This window comes from Rhinichthys klamathensis, unplaced genomic scaffold (assembly GCF_029890125.1).
Source record: "Rhinichthys klamathensis goyatoka isolate OS25496 unplaced genomic scaffold, OSU_Roscu_1.1 h1tg000015l_1, whole genome shotgun sequence".
NCBI lineage: Eukaryota > Metazoa > Chordata > Actinopteri > Cypriniformes > Leuciscidae > Rhinichthys > Rhinichthys klamathensis.
Window position 1 is genome coordinate 2,718,660 of NW_026606567.1, and position 19,005 is coordinate 2,737,664.

The window sequence follows — 19,005 nt, forward strand, 5'->3', positions numbered from 1 at the left end:
GTAACCATGACAACAAATGCCCTGACAACCAAGGAAACGGAAAAGAAAAACAATGAGAAACAAACTAAAAGTCCAAAATCGAATAATTCCTACTATATAGTAGGCGCCAGTATGTCAACAGACTAGTACTGGATGTCCGAATGACCTAAAACTTCCTCTGTGATTCTGAAGTGTGCATTTGATGGACACTTTACTATCCCATGAGGCCACGGGAGAGGATTTCTAGCAGTGAAGCGACACAACTGACGCTGGAAGGTCACGTGACAGTAACATTGTGGATGTAGTATGTCCGCATTTCATTCATAATACCCTAATTCATACTATATAGAACGTATTTTTTTAAACTAAAATGAAACTAATACAATAACTGAATGTGACAAAACTATAGGCTATTGCAAAATGCAAAAAAAAAAAAAGATAAAATTGCAATAATGTGCTTAATAATGATAAAATAATATTACATTGCATATATATATTTTTTTCTTTTGATTTTTGCGTTGAAATGAGACCTGTACCGGTTTTGATGAGATTCACCTTCACTAGTTATCAGGCACTTTAGATGTTAATTTCTCTGTAAAGAGGGTAATGGCTGGTACATAAGAGCAGACACTAGGACTAATGGTATACTTCTGTTCATATCTCTCTCTTTCTCTCTGTTTTTCTTTGACACAGGACCATCAGACCATCCTCAGAGCATGGGCCGTGAAGGACTTTGCCCCAAACTGCCCTCTCTATGTGCAGATCCTCAAACCCGAGAATAAGTTCCACATCAAGTTCGCAGGTCAGCGTTCAAAATGTGTTTCGCTCAGGGATGCAGGTGTGGAGAGTGGAGGATAGTGTGATATTTGATGCACTTCGTTCATGTGTGAGTGTGCTGAGAAGCAGGCGATCAGCCAATCCCATTCCCTCTGAAGCTGCGTCCTTCAACAATAAACCCACTTCATATCCCTCTTCAGCTGTGTAAATGTGAAGAATGCTTTTTATTTCCCCAGTCCACCCATTCCTCACAACATGCTATGCTGTGATGGATGAATTATGTGGGTGAAGGCCAGTATTATTACAGAGTGTCTTTTTACACCAAGTGCAAATAGCCCGCCTTGTTGGCAGAGGCTTTTTACACTAACTCCGCCCACCAATGTCTGGTTGAGCCAGACAAAATTACAAAAGAAATCCCACAGACAACAGAATCAGTGGTGTGGCGTTAGCAAGATCGAATCCGGCTTTTCCGAACTCCTTCTCCCTTTTCCCATCGCATATCAGTTCGGAGAGGCATTTATTTTAAATAAAATGAGGAAAATATTCAAAAAGTGGAAATAAAGCACCTAACAGGTATTTAAAAATGAGAAAATCATTTAATGGATTGGGTTTGGAGTGAGTGTATGGAAACAGGGACAAGTAATGTCCCAATAAAGCAGCATCCATTTATGATTTTAATACATACAATCATTTACACTCAATATGTTGTTATTGTGGACTACATTATGCACTGAGCTTCATGACGCACTTCTGTTTTAAACTCATTTATTTCCGGTTATGAATATTTTCAATGTGCTGTAATCACCTAGTTGACTAATTGAAGTATTTTTAAAAAATACAAACAAAATAAAATATTTATGCACTAATCAAATGAACAGAAAAAATGTATGCACTATTTAACTAAAAGATAAAATCTTAAAATAATCATTAAAAAAATACAAACAAAATAAACGTTTATGCACCATTAAAACAAGTAAAAAAAAAAGAGTCATTTAAAATACAAACAAAATAAACATTATGCACCAATACAATTAACAAAAAAAATAAACTGAAATTCAAGCCCATAATACAAAATGAAATAAAATATTCATAACTTTAATAATTGGCGGCTGGCTCATGGTCACCCAGGCTGTTTTTGGCAGAGCCAGTCCCTCGCATATTCAAAAGCCCGGTAAATCAAGCATACTTGTCTGAATGAGGAGAGAGTGTGGAGCGCTCAAACCTCCAGACATTGCTGCACAATGTTTGTCACAAACAACTGTACCCGTCCCGTCCGCCTTCAATTCAGCTGTCTCAATCACCCGCTGAGAATTGATTGTGTTGGAAAAGTGAAGAAAATCCTTCACCCTCCACAAGCTTCTGTTGCACTCCAACCTCACCCTTCACATCTCCATTTGGAAACCAACTGGATCTGTTCATTCAATTGACCTTCCTTCCTTGAATGGTTTTGCGGAGTTACTAACTATAAATAGCACTAATAACTTAGTAGCTAGTCGACTAGTCGATACAACCCTTGTTTGGGAGTAGTGTCCTGTTTAGGAAGATGCCGTTTCAGTGTTTTTCCTCAGCCCCGTGGGATACATACAAAAATTGCAGAAAGTTTCTGGCATATTGCACATCTCAAGTTTGTAGGATTGCTTTGGTGTGTGTGTATGTGTGAGGGTTATTCTAGAGTGATTACCGGGAAATGATGGAGAACTTCGCGGTTCAGCAGGATGTGAGCTGAGGCAGTTATTAGAGATCCAGATTTTGCTCCAGTGAGCAGCAAATCAAAAAATGAGAAGACTCACGTGAAGACTCACTTTCTCACTGACCTGTACAGTCCTGTGGTTGTGATGCTGAGAACATGATGGTCTGCCCAGCATGTGGTGACGGCGCTTATTTTAGGGTCAATGAGAAGGCGGAGGAGGAACAGACACGATGAGTCAGTGGTTGAGGCAGCTGCAGAGTCAGTGAGCTTTACCCAGAGATCAACCACAGATTACACAGTTTCACACAATCTGTCAGTCGAACAAAGTCACTATAGAGTGCTGCAATCAAAGGAGAATGAGAAATGAGTCTGGTGTTCACTAATTCCTGTATCTGAAACTGAAGAATGGTGTCTCGCTTCCTTGCTGCCATGTCAGTCATTGACATAACACTAAAATGCATGACCCAGAAAACATACACGGGTGCCTAAAGTGGGTCAAGACGACCTGCATATGACTCAGTGTTTTATCTTCAGCATCCTCTGTATCTATAGCGCCCCCTGTATCTATAGCGCCCCCTGTATCTTAATCCCCCTGTATCTTAATCCCCCCCTGTATCTTAATCCCCCCCTGTATCTCTAGCACCCCATGTATCTTCAGCGCCCCCTGTATCTTCAGCGCCCCCTGTATCTTCAGCGCCCCCTGTATCTTCAGCGCCCCCTGTATCTTCAGCGCCCCCTGTATCTTCAGCGCCCCCTGTATCTTCAGCGCCCCCTGTATCTTCAGCGCCCCCTGTATCTTCAGCGCCCCCTGTATCTTCAGCGCCCCCTGTATCTTCAGCGCCCCCTGTATCTTCAGCGCCCCCTGTATCTTCAGCGCCCCCTGTATCTTCAGTGCCCCCTGTATCTTCAGCTCCCCCTGTATCTATAGCGTCCCCTGTATCTTCAGCGCCCCCTGTATCTTCAGCGCCCCCTGTATCTTCAGCGCCCCCTGTATCTTCAGCGCCCCCTGTATCTTCAGCGCCCTCTGTATCTTCAGCGCCCCCTGTATCTTCAGCGCCCCCTGTATCTTCAGCGCCCCCTGTATCTTCAGCGCCCCCTGTATCTTCAGCGCCCCCTGTATCTTCAGTGCCCCCTGTATCTATAGCGCCCCCTGTATCTTCAGCGCCCCTGTATCTATAGCGTCCCCTGTATCTTCAGCGCCCCCTGTATCTTCAGCGCCCCCTGTATCTTCAGCGCCCCCTGTATCTTCAGCGCCCCCTGTATCTTCAGCGCCCCCTGTATCTTCAGCGCCCCCTGTATCTTCAGCGCCCCCTGTATCTTCAGCGCCCCTTGTATCTTCAGCGCCCCCTGTATCTTCAGCGCCCCCTGTATCTTCAGCGCCCCCTGTATCTTCAGCGCCCCTTGTATCTTCAGCGCCCCCTGTATCTTCAGTGCCCCCTGTATCTTCAGCGCCCCCTGTATCTATAGCGTCCCCTGTATCTTCAGCGCCCCCTGTATCTTCAGTGCCCCCTGTATCTCTAGCACCCCCTGTATCTTCAGCGCCCCCTGTATCTTCAGCGCCCCCTGTATCTTCAGTGCCCCCTGTATCTATAGCGCCCCCTGTATCTTCAGCGCCTCTGTATCTATAGCGCCCCCTGTATCTTCAGCGCCCCCTGTATCTATAGCGCCCCCTGTATCTTCAGTGCCCCCTGTATCTATAGCGCCCCCTATATCTATAGCACCCCCTGTATGTGCCCCCTGTATCTATAGCCCCCCTTGTATCTTCAGCGCCCCCTGTATCTATAACGCCCCCTGTATCTCTAGCACCCCATGTATCTTCAGCGCCCCCTGTATCTTCAGCGCCCCCTGTATCTTCAGAGCCCCCTGTATCTTCAGCGCCCCCTGTATCTTCAGCGCCCCTTGTATCTTCAGCGCCCCCTGTATCTTCAGCGCCCCTTGTATCTTCAGCGCCCCCTGTATCTTCAGTGCCCCCTGTATCTTCAGTGCCCCCTGTATCTTCAGCGCCCCCTGTATCTATAGCGTCCCCTGTATCTCTAGCACCCCCTGTATCTTCAGCGCCCCCTGTATCTTCAGTGCCCCCTGTATCTATAGCGCCCCCTGTATCTGTAGCGTACTGTCAGGAGAATGCTTTGTTTGTTGCTGTCTTGATCTAGTTTCTAGTTTGTGTTAGTTTCATTCTGTTCACCTGTTGTTTGTTAACTCATTAGTTCCCTCGTTTAGTTCTAGTATAAGTTTTCCCTGTTTTGTTCAATTCCTTGTCCTGTCTCTTCCGTGTTACTTCATGTAAAGTGGTTGGTTTCCCGTGATTTCTCCTATGTGTTTGTTTTGCTTTATAATTAAGTGTTTCTCTGGATACTATCATCATGCCCTTTAGATATCACAGCCAACCGTGACAAAAACACACTACAGTTAAAATTATAATCAAGTATTTTACAAGTGTTAGTCAACAAATCAAAAAAAGTGTACTTTTATAAAACATGACAAAAGATTGAAACATAGTTATTTTTTAAATGTACCTTGACATTATGACATTATTACAAAGTGCCCTTTTTAAAAGTGTACTTAAGTATGTTAAGAAACAGTCATGAAAGTTTACTCTCAAGTGCACTTAAGTGGTGTTTAATTTCAAAAATATTATATCGTCTGCAAATCCAGTATAAAACTTGTACACTACAAGTGCACATTCAGTGCATTAAAGCACACTTCTTTTTCTCAAGGGTATGTATAAAAAAGGATTCAAGGGAAATCTAGTAATATATTAATACTTTTACAAATATAGATATTTTTTTTCCTACTTTCAAATAATAATTTGGAGTGTCAAGTTATTTAATATTATTATGAAAATTAAAACATGAAGGCGTCTTGTCAGATGTGACCGCAGACAGGATGCCATAAAAATATTGGGGACACTTACCCAGAAGTATGGTGTAAAAGTGATGATACGAATGTTTGTTTTATCTGATTCTACTATATGTGCAACATGTTGGATTATGAATAAGAATGTGCATATTTTATTGAGAGTTATCGTTAAAATGACACTTGTGATATATTTACTTAAGTTTCATATCAGTCTGAGGTGGTTATAACCTGTGGGCGGCATGGCGTCTTGGTGGTTTCCTGAGCGCTCACTTGACAGTTCGGCAGAACACATCAATATGCAATTTTTCTATGCGTGGCAGACACGTTGTGACACTGCTTGGAATATAGGCACTAAGTGGCTGAGTGGGTGGCATAAATGAGTATGGCTGTAGACTTGACTTCAGCTCTACAAATAGCTTAATCGCACCTTAATGTTCACATCAGTGGATTGAGGACATGAGTGTTTCGTTCACATGCAGCCTGATCTCGCATGGTTATTCTGGGACTTCTGGACCGCTGTTTGTTTTGTTTGACTTTTGCTGCGTTAATTGATTTGATTTTCCTTTCCGTGGGCATGTTTGGAAATAGCAACTGGCCGCTTTACCTCTTCCAGTTCTTCACAGTGTTATGCGTAGCTATATCAAGAGCCAGGTCATTCATAAACATAACCAGCATGCTGCTTTAATTATTGCTAATGGCAGTGAAGTGGCACTGTTGTTGCCGTCTTGCTGGGGTTCACAGAATGAGCACAGTCTCTCACTGGCTGCTACTCTGCAAAAACGGCAGCTTTAGAGAAAAAAGGAATCTAGAAACACAATTATGACAGTGCTCTAGCCTGTTGTGCTGCGTCCCCGCTTTAGCCGAGGTCAGTGTGTGCTTTCTGAGGTTGCTGTAAATGAGGGAGTTAGTGAAAGAGGAGATGAAGTGGTCGAACAGAAAGGGTCTGCATGAAGAGGAACCAAGGTATTTAATTCACCATTTGATCTTTGATCACATCTGAGTGAATGTGCATTTTCAAGTGCTGCCTTTATTCTCCATGTCAGGCTGGAGTACTGATTCAAAGAACAAGGTATATTTAGTTATTTATTCATGAAGTTACAGTGTCAGAAATAAAAAGATATTGTTTAAATAATATCAGACAAAGTACAATCCTTATTAATTACAGATTAACTGTAAGTTTGCACATTTTTAACCTGCTTTATATTGTTACAATGTCGGTAGTATATGTAAATGAACAGTGTTTTACTCTTTTTCCATGTTACCTGGACTAAGAAATTCACATTTATTTGTCTGCAAATGCCTGCCGGATGATGCAAAATGCAGCTCTAGGGATTTCATTAAAACTACAGATTACATTTTTGTATCCCCGCCCACTGACAGTCGGATCGACAGAGGGTTATTAACAGAACAGTTATTGTAAGAGTAGGTTTATCACTGAAAATGTTATTGTACTATGTCTACTCTCTAAACAGCATAATGGTAAAAACGGAACAATAAATATTGCAACAGCTTTCTTACCTGTACACGACGGTGTTTTGCTTCGGGAGGAACTGACAGAATGGGATTTTCTTTCAGTTCCCTTTATTTAGGTCACTTCTGATGTCATGTCGAAATGCCGACATTAGGGGTCATTCTTGGTATCCCCAAATGTACATACGATGTATTCCCTGTCGGCAAACACAGTGTCTTACCTTGGGTAGAGCTTGCTCCGTCACCAACCTCTGTGGCCAGTAGTCTTCACCTCGTCAGGTGGAGCCCACCACAGAGACCTTTTCCCTATGTAGTACCCGTCCTTTGGTGAGTCCTTAGGATTTTTCCACATTCTAACTTCTTCTTTCTGGTAGGATGTGGTCTCCGTTATGTTCCTTTCTCATTAGAGAAGGTGAACGCTTCCCAACGTTGACAACCAGGTATACTCAGCTGTAAATATGTTTACTCCTTTTGAAAAATCAGAAGAGGTCCTACGGCTGCAGTACCGTAGGGAGGAACCAGAGACGTTGCGTCCCTCCTGCCACAACTCTGTGCCGTCCGCTGAAATGGCCAAGATGCACAAACCTGAAGTGTGTGATGCACGCCAGCCGCCTAAAATACCTGTATGTCCAGGGGCGTGGCCAGGCATGCCAATTCCACACTCCAGTTCCATTGGCCTTCTCTGAAGACGTCCGAGGTGTTTGGGGCGTCTAGTGTCAGCATTTTGACACAATTTGTCTTGGGCTATGCTGTGTAGCACGCAGCTTGTGTTTACACTGGCTGTGTGCTTTCGTGTTGTCATGTTTTGTGTGAACACGTGGCTTATGAGTGTTTTCATTGGCTGCATGTTCATGTCTCGTGTTTGTGAGCACATGGCTTGTGATTTGTTCTACTGACCATGTGCTTGTGTTTTTGTCATGTTTGGTGTGAGCACATGGCTTGTCATGTGTGTTTCCTTGTGCCATGTGCTCTCCTGTCTATTGTCTAACCCTGCCCATCTTGTTACCTGATTATTGATTCATTATCCCCACCTGACCTCCCTCGTTTCCTGCTTGGTTTGCTCTCCCTTTCTTGTTCATGCCAAGTCTAGTCTGTGAAGTCTTGCTACCGGTCTTGTTTCCCCCCACGAGGTAGTTTTTCTTTGTTTTTGTGTAATTTTTTTATGCCTAATAAAAGGCCATTGCTCTGCACTTGAGTCCTCGCTACTTTCACCAACCCAAACCCTGAAAATTGTGTGCTCATAGACGCAATGCATTTGTTGTATACAAATATACACAAACAAAGTTGACATAATTTACAGTTATATGTACAAATTGTTGGGTGTGCATAGAACAGTGGTGCAGAGATGTATTATTTTTCACATTTATTCACATTTCACATTTATTTGTATAGCGCTTTTCACAATACACATCATTTCAAAGCAGCTTTACAGAAAGTGCATGGGTCCATATTACAATGATCTGTTATCAGAGGTAACTGTCTAAGTTATGTGTTTCAGAAATGTACTACAAAATCACAGTTAGCTAAAAATGTATTAATTTAAACAATTAATAATTTAATGCAGAAACAATGAGCTCATTGAAGTAATGAATACTTGTTTGCTAACAAATTATTATGACATTTATAAAAAATGTAGCATTGGTGCATGTTGATCTGTGCATGTCAAGTCTTTGCAGGAGTTGGCACCGTCTCTTCATAGGTGTTGGGCATCTGAAGTCTTCATAATAGGCTGGATCCAAACTGCAGCTGACAAACTCTCTAGTTACCTCAGGATAGGCATCCCAAGATATGCAAATAGAAAATAATTAGTATAATTCTATACAAATAGAATGTATTAAAGGTTATATGAGTAGATATCAGTAGGTATTGCACAGGGGGGGTAAAAAGGTGGCATAAATAAATATGAGTTGTACATATTGCGCTCAGTAGAACTGTTTGCAATATGTACAACTACATATTTATGCCACCCATTTAATCCACATGAGCAAAATAAAAAGTAATAAACAACAAAATAACAAAATAAATAGACAAAGCATTGTTTTATCAAAACAATATTTTGTCAATAACATTAGACAACAATAAAAAGAACAAAGAAAATGTTAGAAATGACAGCAGCAGGAAGTAAAACACAAAATTATAAAAAGTAAATAAACTACATAATAGACAAAAATGTCTGGCAAATCAATAATATGTGAATAATAACACTATTTATTTATATAAAATAGTAAAGACAATGAATACAAAAAAACAGTCTATCAAAACTATTCTATTTGAATAACAAAAAGATTGACAACACTTAGAAACATAATAAAAATACAAATGATGCCAATCAAAACCATAACAAAGATACTAGTCAAAAAGAAAAGAATTCCTATAGTCAAATAACACTTTATTTTAGCTTCAAAGTTGAAATTTTGCTAAATTGTTTCACAGAGAACAATCAGTCCTACTCTCCTCCTGATTCTCCTCATTTCATAATTTTACCTTCAATCTTTCTTCGTGCCTTTGCCTACGCATTTCTCTGAATTGACTTGGGTTATTCAAACAATTGGAGCATTCTTCTATCCTTAGGCGAGTAGCGTGTTTGAATAGATGTCAGTAAAATCTAGCTATGGCTGTGTGCAGGTTTTTCTGGCAGCACACATTTCACATTGTTTTTGCAACTCTAAACTCTAATTTGTAATTCCTCAAATCCAAATCCACAAACATAAGATTGTACTAGAGCAAAATAATAAATTCCGACCATACTCATACGTTAACTCATCCACCCTAATAAATCCACCCAGTCGTCTATTTTGGCAAATTTTATACCATTCACCATATCACTAATTCAATGCAGGCTTGGACAAAAGATAAAATATAAGGAACAAAAAAAACTCTCTCAAAACAAATTACATAAAGGACGTTTTTTTTTTTTTTTACTGAATCCGAGGTAAACCGGAGTCAATGTTTTCCTCAATGCTAATGCGATTGTATTGACTACTTTCCCTAATTAGCAAAATTAGTAAATGTGTTTTCACTCACCGCTAACAAGCCACATGAAAATTGCACTCCATCCACGAGACAGTCATTAGTGCAGTGCCTGCTATTTTTCCTCCGGATGAACGCATTATTACTTTGTGTACACTTAAAAACATCCTCTTTTGCCCCCAGTTTTTTCTAAGCTCTTTCTGTGTTTTTCTGGTACTTTTGCTGGCATTTAAATGGCAGTGGAGGTCTTAACCTGATGTGTGCTCACTCATCTGTGTTGATGGCGTTTAAGAGGGCCGCTGTTTTGAGCATGGGAGTTAAAGGACCATGAGATCTCAGGAGTTGCCTTATTTCACACTCTGTTAATGGCATCGAGAGGCTTTGACCCATGCGATATGTGTCTTTGAAAATCAAATGCAGGGAACTGAGATGTGCAAATGGATTAGCAATACTAATCTGGAGGGATGATGGTTTCAATTAATGTTCCGGCGGGATTGCCTTTCTGCATGCTATATTAGTAGGGTTCCCATGGTCAGATATTAGAACAGTTTGATTTGTCATGGAAATTTCGGACACGTTAAATTGATCAAAAGTGACAGTAAAGACGTTTATAAAGTTTCAAAAGTTTTCAGTTTCAAGTAAATGCTGTTCTTTTGAACTTTCTATACGTCAAAGAATCCTGAAAAAATTGCATTGCGGTTTTCACAAAAGTATCCTCATTTTGGGATATCCAATAAAAAACACTGGATGGAAAAGCCGAGAAGCGCATAAATTCTAAAAATGCACATAAAAAACGCATGCGCTCAGTTGAGGTTGATATTTTTTATCCCATAAGAAGACACGAAAATAAACAATGATGGAAACCCAATTACCGAATAAATCCTTTGATGCGCGACAACAAACTCACGTGACTTTACCTCAACAGTGGCTGTGATTGGATAATTGGACTAACCAGCAGACGAATCGCATCACATTATCTCAAATGTTGGTTTGATCAATCTGAAATGCCTATATTTAATATTAATATCAGGAAGTCTCAAGCGATATATATGTTAATTTATTTTTAGTATGCTTAGTGTGAAATAAATGTATTTTAAATCAATTTTGGTATAGTTTTTGTCGCTAGGGGAGTTAAAGGGATAGTTCACTTTGAAATAAATTTTTGATATGTTTTAGCTTACCTCAAGGGCATCCAAGATGTAGGTGTCTTTGTTTTCCGCAATATTTTAAATTTTCATATTTTTAGGTCAAACCGTTCTTGTCTGTCAGTCATATAATGCAGGTCTATGGTCACCACCTCAAAGAGCATGCACAGAGAAGTCCAAATTAAACATGATTAATTGACTCGTAAATGTAAGTACACATTGATGGCCTAAGACACGAAACGAGCAGTTTGTGTGAGAAAACTAACAGTATTTATATTGTTTTTACCTCTTATAACGCACAGACCGAAGCGCCCGCGCCATCAGATCACTTGGACGTGGCTGTGGTTACAAGAGGTAAAAACTATATAAATACTGTTCGTTTTCTCACACAAACCGCTCGTTTCGTGTCTTAGGCCATCAATGTGTACTTACATTTACGAGTCATTAAATCATGTTTAATTTGGACTTCTCTGTGCATGCTCTTTGAGGTGGTGACCATAGACCTGCATTATATGACTGACAGACAAGAACGGTTTGACCTAAAAATATCAAAATTGAAACTTCTGCGGAAACAAAGACACCTACATCTTGGATGCCCTTGAGGTAAGCTAAAACATATCAAAAATTAATTTCAAAGTGAACTATCCCTTTAAGGACCTATCAGCCTGCGCCATCTAGAGTTTCATGACAGAACTTTGTATTCTTTTCTCTGATAATCAATACAATGTCAGTTTAGGTTAGATTATGTTGAACATTCCTTCATAATGAAAATACATCCATTAACACAACAATTTAAGAAATCATATTTCTCCTGTGTTCTTATTTTGCAGACCATGTGGTTTGTGAAGAAGAGTTTAAGTACGCCATGTTGGCCCTCAACTGTGTGTGTCCTGCCACCTCCACCCTGATCACCTTATTGATTCACTCCTCTAGAGGACAGTGAGTATAAATCGTCCCTACTCACTCACTTCTAGTAGCCAGGATTTTGACTACAGCATTAAATCTAATCAGATTGTAGCTTATGAACTTAAATGGAGAGTTCACATAAAAGGAAAATTCTGTCATCATTTACTCACCCTCAAGTTGTTCCAAACCGGTTTGAATTTCTTTCTTCTACTGAATACAAAAGAAGATATTTTGAAGAATGTTGGTAATCAAACAGTTCAAGGGCCCCATTGACTTCCATAGTATTTTTTTCCATACTATGGAAGTCAATGGGCCCATTTAAGGTGTCAATTTCACTGCCGAAATCCAGTCATTTGAATAGGAATCTGTGCGATTGGAGTTTCACGTGAGGGTGAAAGATTTCCCCACACAGATTTCGCTCATTTTCAAGTTGGTCATGAGAATTTGTTGCACTGAACAACAGAAATCTGCTTGTTTTTGAAAGTGTCTTCTTTAGAGCTGTGCTTTATACATCATCGCTATGATATTATAGACCATTAGGTAGTAAATGTCACACTTACATCACTGCAGTAGTGGGGGGAAATGGGCAAAATCCATGGAATAATGTAAAAAAGTATTGTGCCTTTTGGTTGTCAGAATCGGAATACAAAAAAAAAGGTATTAATTTTGATGGAATACCGTCGTCGAATACGCCCTTTGAAGCTCCAGTAAACGCAGACGTTTATGTTTGCAAGCCATTATGCTGCTAAATTACCCTAACCCTACTATTAAAGAGGTCATGAATTGAGAAATCAAATTTCCCTTGAACTTTTGACATATAAGAGGTCATCATACTATAAGAATATCCTGTAAGTTTCATTTGTTATTTTTAGTCCAAAAAAAGCCCTTATTAAAACCAAGCTCAGAGAACGACTCCTTTTGGAATTACCTATTTAAGACATCATGGATGGGTGATAGACGGCCTCTACAGAATTAACGCCTACTTCTACATCATTACCACTGAAGCCCCGCCCACTGATTCGTAAATGACAAGTAGTAGGTAAATAACAAAATTGACCCTAACACAATGCTCATCACTGCAACCTTTCATGCCACGATCCAAATATAATGCTATGGATCTAAATATAATGCTATAATCAACACTTTTCACGATTAGTTAACTTGGAGAGCTGTAATAGTAAAAATGTGATAAAAGTTTTCGAGAGAGTTCCACTGTTCCAAATGTAATACTGGCAGTGTCATATGCTAAGATGTCAGCCAATCACAGCAGTGGGCGTTTACACTGAAGTCACAGCAGACACGGCCCTTCAAACAGAGCGTTCAAATCGAAGGCTAAAATAAATGCCCTTTATTTCTAAATTATGACCATTTTCAATGTATAAATCATACTAACATTATAAGTGCACCCAGGAAACATTATAAAATAATAAAATAATGCAGTACATGGCCCCTTTAAAGCATCAATTTGATATAAATAATACATTGGCATAATACACTCATATGCAGTTCATAGAGGGCATAATATATTGGCCCTACAGTTATAGCATGAAATAATATTTAAACCTATAACATTTATATCTCAAAAGTCAGATTTTTTTTTTTGCAACTGTGAGTTTATATTTCACAATTGAAAAAAAAATCTGAGTAAAAAAGTTGCAACTATCTCGCAATTATCTTTTTAATTGTTTTAATTCTGTGGTTTCCAAAGACTTTTACTGCAGAACTGTCACTTAACTGGCCCCAGGTAGGCTCCGCCCACAAAACACATAATCGCTGTTTACCAAAATGGTCTGCACATCGCTACACTATTTACGCCTGCAAAATTTCGCTGACAGTTTGCTAATGTAATAGCACCTTTAGACCTTTTGACTATCATTGAAAGTGACCAACCACATTTGTGTGCATTTGTATCTGTAATATGTATTTTTGAGGGTAATACATAAATAAAACTTTCTCCGTCTGGTTCTCTGTAAAAAGACACTGGTGGCATTTTTGATATAGTATAGATGTGAATTTGCTCTTTTGAATATATTTACACAAACATGATGCCTGAAATAGAACACAATGCCCTGTAGATGATGTGCTTGTGCTGCTTCACAGATCTCTCTGCATCAGTGAGAAGTTCCGTTTAACTGTTTCATTTTTTATTATCAGAACAGCATCTTCAGAGGCCTTCAAGCAGCGAGCGGGTGCCTTCCAGCCGCTCAACAGGTCAGACCCACCGACTGTAAAATATTGACGCATACACATCGATACTCACAGCGGCAAAGATCCCATAAACTGTGAATTTATCTCTGCGTCATGCATCCTTGTTTCTTCACCTCCTCCATCTTAACACTCCCCCACTCCCTCTGGTTCTCACCTTCCCTACATCTTCCCAGCCATTCGCAGGGATGTCAAACACACATCAAGCAGTTTTTATGTTCTCTGCCCATCTGTAAGATAGTTTTTTCCCAGGCTGACTGCAAGCTGTGAAAACATTTGGAGGACATGTCAAAGGAAGAGTTCACTCAGAAATACAAAATATTAAATTCTGTCATGATTTACTCACCCTCATGTCATTCCAAAAGACTTTTGTTCATCTTCAAAACACAAATGAAGATATTTTTAATGAAACCTGAGAGTTCCCTTTCGAGTAAGAGCTCACACTGTGTCCTCTAGAGCAGGGCTTCCCAAACTTTTCCATGACAAAGCCCCCCAAATACCACTAGGTTCTGACCAAGGTGTTATTGAACCCATCAACAATACTACGGCAAATGTAGAAATAAATAAATAAAAACATCTAGGTGAACATCAGATTTTGTGATGGCGTTTGATACCAGACATTCAGAAAGATTATAGAGATGCACCGATTACAATTTTCCATATACTTTCAATACACCATATACTTTTACCCAAACTGAATAGTACAAACAAGTTTAAATGGGTAAATTTTCTTTTTGTAAGTCTTCTTTTCTGTCTTTTTCTTTTCTGACATAGCCTACTCCAGTTCTTGTTAAAACACACTAGACATGCAAATTATGTGCATTTTAGGAACTTTTTGAGTGAAATCATATTTATTTTGTCCATCAAAAGTGTGCTTTAATTGAGCGTGAGCAGCGCAGCAAAAATAGACTCGGCGCCGAAACCCCCGCTTCACTGCTGCTCATGCGACGCTCCTGCTCCCGGTGTGAATGCACTCATTGATTAACACGCACGCCGAAAAGCAATGCTCACGCACCGCTCGCACTTGCGGTCTGAAACGGCCGTAATTTACTAGGTTTCCTACATGTGTGTTCCGTGTGCATGTGGGATGCTGATGTTGCGCGATGTTAATCATGCGGCGCCCGAGTGCATTTGAAATTTTTGTCATGGGCGATCACGTGAAAATCGGCGAATTCCGGTCACCAGCTGATCAATCGGTGCATCTCTAAAAAATTTGCATTAAAAGTATAATGTTCAGATAGGCTATGCGACAAATTATTCTAATGCTATTTCATAACAATACTAATAATAATATAAATATTTTTACGTTTTTTACGGGTTTTTTTTCTTCCAACTTGCTGCGGCCCCCCTGGCGGCCCCCACTTTGAAAACCCCGGCTCTAGAGGACATGACAGGTGTCTGTCCTGGCATGACAGGTGTCTGAAGCATGATCTAAACACGACAGTTGCATTGGCTGGCGACAACCTATCAAGTCAAGTCATCTTCCTTTATATAGCGCTTTTAACAATGGAGATTGTTTCAAAGCAGCTTTACAGAGATAAACATACAATTTACGGTAACAGAGATTGTTTTGGCTTTATAGCGATTTTGAATAATGTTATTTCCGGCTAAAGTTGGTTTTGATTGATTCACTTCCAGCAAAATTATCATTTGTTATTACATTAGGGGCCACTAAGACGACGGCGTTCTCTCTAAACAGACTTTAAACGCGAACCTGTGACCTGATGGCGTTCACATGCGCATTAAAAATTGATTCTATAGTTATATTCGTTTGAATATGTGTGCGCAGGTTTGTAATTTCCCTACAAACCATGCCTAAACAAACTACTTGTCTTGCCTATAAATTTGATACAGAATTTTATTTTATCACTTCGGGGTACGCAAACCGGATTTTCCACAACGGATTTTCCCAATCTGTAGAGTGGGAAAGGGATCCTCCATAGGGAGAGGATAGTTGACACTTCAGCACTGCATTGTCATCGGGTCCAGGCGAATCTCCTTCGTCAGATCTGGATACGGCCTGGATCCGGCAGGCTGCAGGAAAACCTCGGGTTAAACAAAGACACTAAAGTTAGCGTAGATGCCATTCTTCTTATGATGTAACGAGTACATCTGGATTTAAGGGAAGTTTTCCCAGTTCCGGCTGACCTAATCTATGCAGCCTAACATTGAATTATCGAAGTCTATAATGTATTATGTGTATGCTAGGTCAAAGAGATGTGTTTTTAGTCTAGCTTTGAACTGACAGAGTGTGTCTGCTTCCCGGACTATGGTAGGAAGACTGTTCCAAAGTTTTGGTGCTAAATAGGAAAAGGATCTACCGCCAGCAGTCGATTTTGATATTCTAGGTATTATCAACTGGCCGGAATTTTGAGATCGCAATAGACGTGAAGGACTATAATGCTTTAAAAGCTCACTCAAGTACTGCGGAGCTAAACCATTTAGTGCTTTGTAAGTAAACAACAATATTTTGAAATGTATACGATGTTTAATAGGCAGCCAATGCAGTGTTGACAGAACCGGGCTAATATGGTCATATTTCCTGGTTCTGGTAAGAACTCGAGCTGCTGCGTTTTGAACTAGCTGTAGTTTGTTTATTAAGCGTGCAGGGCAACCACCCAGTAGAGCATTACAATAATCTAGCCTTGATGTCATGAACGCATGAACTAATTGTTCTGCATTTGTTAATGAGAGCATATGGCGTAATTTAGATATGTTTTTAAGATGGAAAAATGCGGTTTTACAGATACTAGACACGTGACTTTCAAATGAGAGATTGGTATCAAAGAGCACATGGTATCTATGACGCCATTACTTGTGCGACCGTGAGTATAAAAGGGCGCCTGAGGAACACGTCATCCTCTTCTGTCTTTGGGATCCGTTTGTTTGAAGTACGTGTGAAGGAGCATACACTTTTCGTTCTCGAGGGAGCTAAATGTGTGCGTTGTGAGGATTTCTCAATGAAAGGGATGTGGGACGTGCATTTAGGTGGAATGTCTTTGACTCTTTGAAAAAGCTGGATGTGCTAGGTGTGATGCATTTGAGACTGACTACATGAGACAGGTAAGAAGCTTTTTCTTTCTGTTTTCTCCTGAGGGATAGTAGTTAGCTTTTGCACAAGAGCGTTCGACTCTTAAGGAAGTTGAAGTCAATCATAGCGATGCATTTGAATCTGACGTTTGAACTAAGCGTGCTCAACTCTCGAGGGGGTTAAATGTATTATTTTGCAATGCGGTTGATGTTATTGGTTCCACCCAGGCTTGACTCTCTCTTAAAAAAGATAAGAGTTGAGCTCCTGCACTCCGAGGTTCGTTTCCCACGGGCGCCACTGCGGTAGATGGGATCCAGTGTGGGGGTTGTGGGCGGAGCAAGTGAGGAGTCAAACAGGAACTTTTCCTTTTTGGGCTGCTCTTTTTGGCTCAAATATTGCTATCGCTCAATGTGTTGTTTCTAATTCTGAGGAATTAGGGGCAGAAAGAGTGTAGTAGTCATTATTATATAAATTTAGGAGTTGTGGTTAGTTATTGCCTGTGCCACGAACAGATTGAGATCTGGTTTGGTGGCGCAAGAGAAGTGAGATCGCTCGTGGCAGACTTTGCGGGCAATTTCTGTTGACATAACTGTCCCGCTCCTATTAGCCTTCTCTTTCCCCTTTGATCCCTACACTGAGACAGAGAGATCATAAGAGAAACCATATTCTGTCTGCATTTATCCTTTTATCATAATAAGTAAATGTGAAGGGATTGTGTGAGTACGGAAATGTGTCAATGCCTCCATACTATTTTTCATTGGTTGACGCATCCTCATTGAAGGCTCTGATCCTGCCATTTAGATCTTTATGATACTACATCACTCCTGAATGGCAGGATATATGTCCCTGGTTGGGTTGGCAGGCAGTTCTGTCAAGTTGTCTGGCTGTCTGTGAGCCTCCTTGTCTGCTGCTTTTAAAAAAGAGGCATTGCTAGGCCTCCTCTTATTATAGAGAGTTGTCCTTCTGAGGCCTTCGCTGCCTGGATAGCGGCCACTAGTTGGTAGGCTCTGTGAGCCACCTTGCGAAATGTTCCTGAAATAAAAGATATTACTCCTTAGGGTAGAGTGTTGTGTGGTCTCCTCTCATATTTGAAGGTCATCTTTCTAGGCCTCCGCTCCCCGAAGTTCTGAGTTTCAGGTGTTGGCTTTCTACAGTCCCCTGGACATACTTGTTTTTTAGGTTGAGTGTTGTTAGGTCTCCTCTCGCTATAGAGAGTCATACTGTTGAGACTTCTGCCCCTAGAGCTCCACATCGATATTAGTTTCAGGGAGGGTTGTTGCTTGGCTTCCTCTTGTTTTGAGAGTCGTCTTGTTAGGCCCCCACTCCCCAGAGCTTCGTATAGACCGGACTATCAAGATGTAGGGCTCTTTGTGAGCCTCCTTGGTGAGACTGTCTTTAGCCTTAGAGCATGATACAGGTAGTGCTAGAGCCAAAGGCTCTCTTGAGTGCCTCCTCGATTATCCTTTTTCAGGATTGAGTGGTGTAGGCTTCCTCTCGTTTTAGAGAGTTGTTCTGTTAAGGCCCCTGCTCCCCGGAGCTCCGCATCGTAGTTTTTCAAGATTTTTTTTTTTTTTTTATGAGACTCCTTAGTAGAAGTTCAGTGTAGATTGTAGTTAGGCCTCCTCTCTTTAAAGAGAGTCATTTTTGCTGAGGCTTCCGCTATTAGAGCTCTGTACAGACTTTCCAGTGTTACTGTCTGTACAGTCTTAAAGTTGAGTTTCGTTAGAAAGAGTAGTTTTGCTAGGCCTCCGCTCTGCAGAGCTCTGCTTAGACCGTATCTTTAGTAAGTATAGCTCTGGGAGCCTCTTTCATGAGACAGTTTCTGGCGTAGAGTTTAGCTGGGCTTCCTCTCGTTGTAGAGGGTCGTGTTGCCGAGTCCTGCGCTCTTAGAGCTTAGTTCAGACAGTAGTACTGGAGTTGTAGGCTCCATGGGAGCCTCCTTGGTTAACTGTCTTTAGGGTTGAGTGTCGTTA

General features: G+C 40.6%; 1 protein-coding gene across 4 annotated transcripts in view; it reads left to right on the forward strand.

Annotated features, from left to right (window-relative positions):
• Positions 1-19,005, forward strand: part of LOC130068934 (potassium channel subfamily T member 2) — a 113,792-nt gene that overhangs the window by 75,757 nt on the left and 19,030 nt on the right. For 2 of the 4 annotated variants that reach the window (XM_056232590.1, XM_056232597.1), the window contains exons 14-16: positions 673-781; positions 11,721-11,829; positions 13,951-14,007. In XM_056232590.1, coding sequence (XP_056088565.1) covers positions 673-781; positions 11,721-11,829; positions 13,951-14,007 — 275 coding nt within the window. The remainder of the gene's footprint in view (positions 1-672; positions 782-11,720; positions 11,830-13,950; positions 14,008-19,005) is intronic. The other 2 variants (XM_056232605.1, XM_056232611.1) reach the window with 1 other exon arrangement.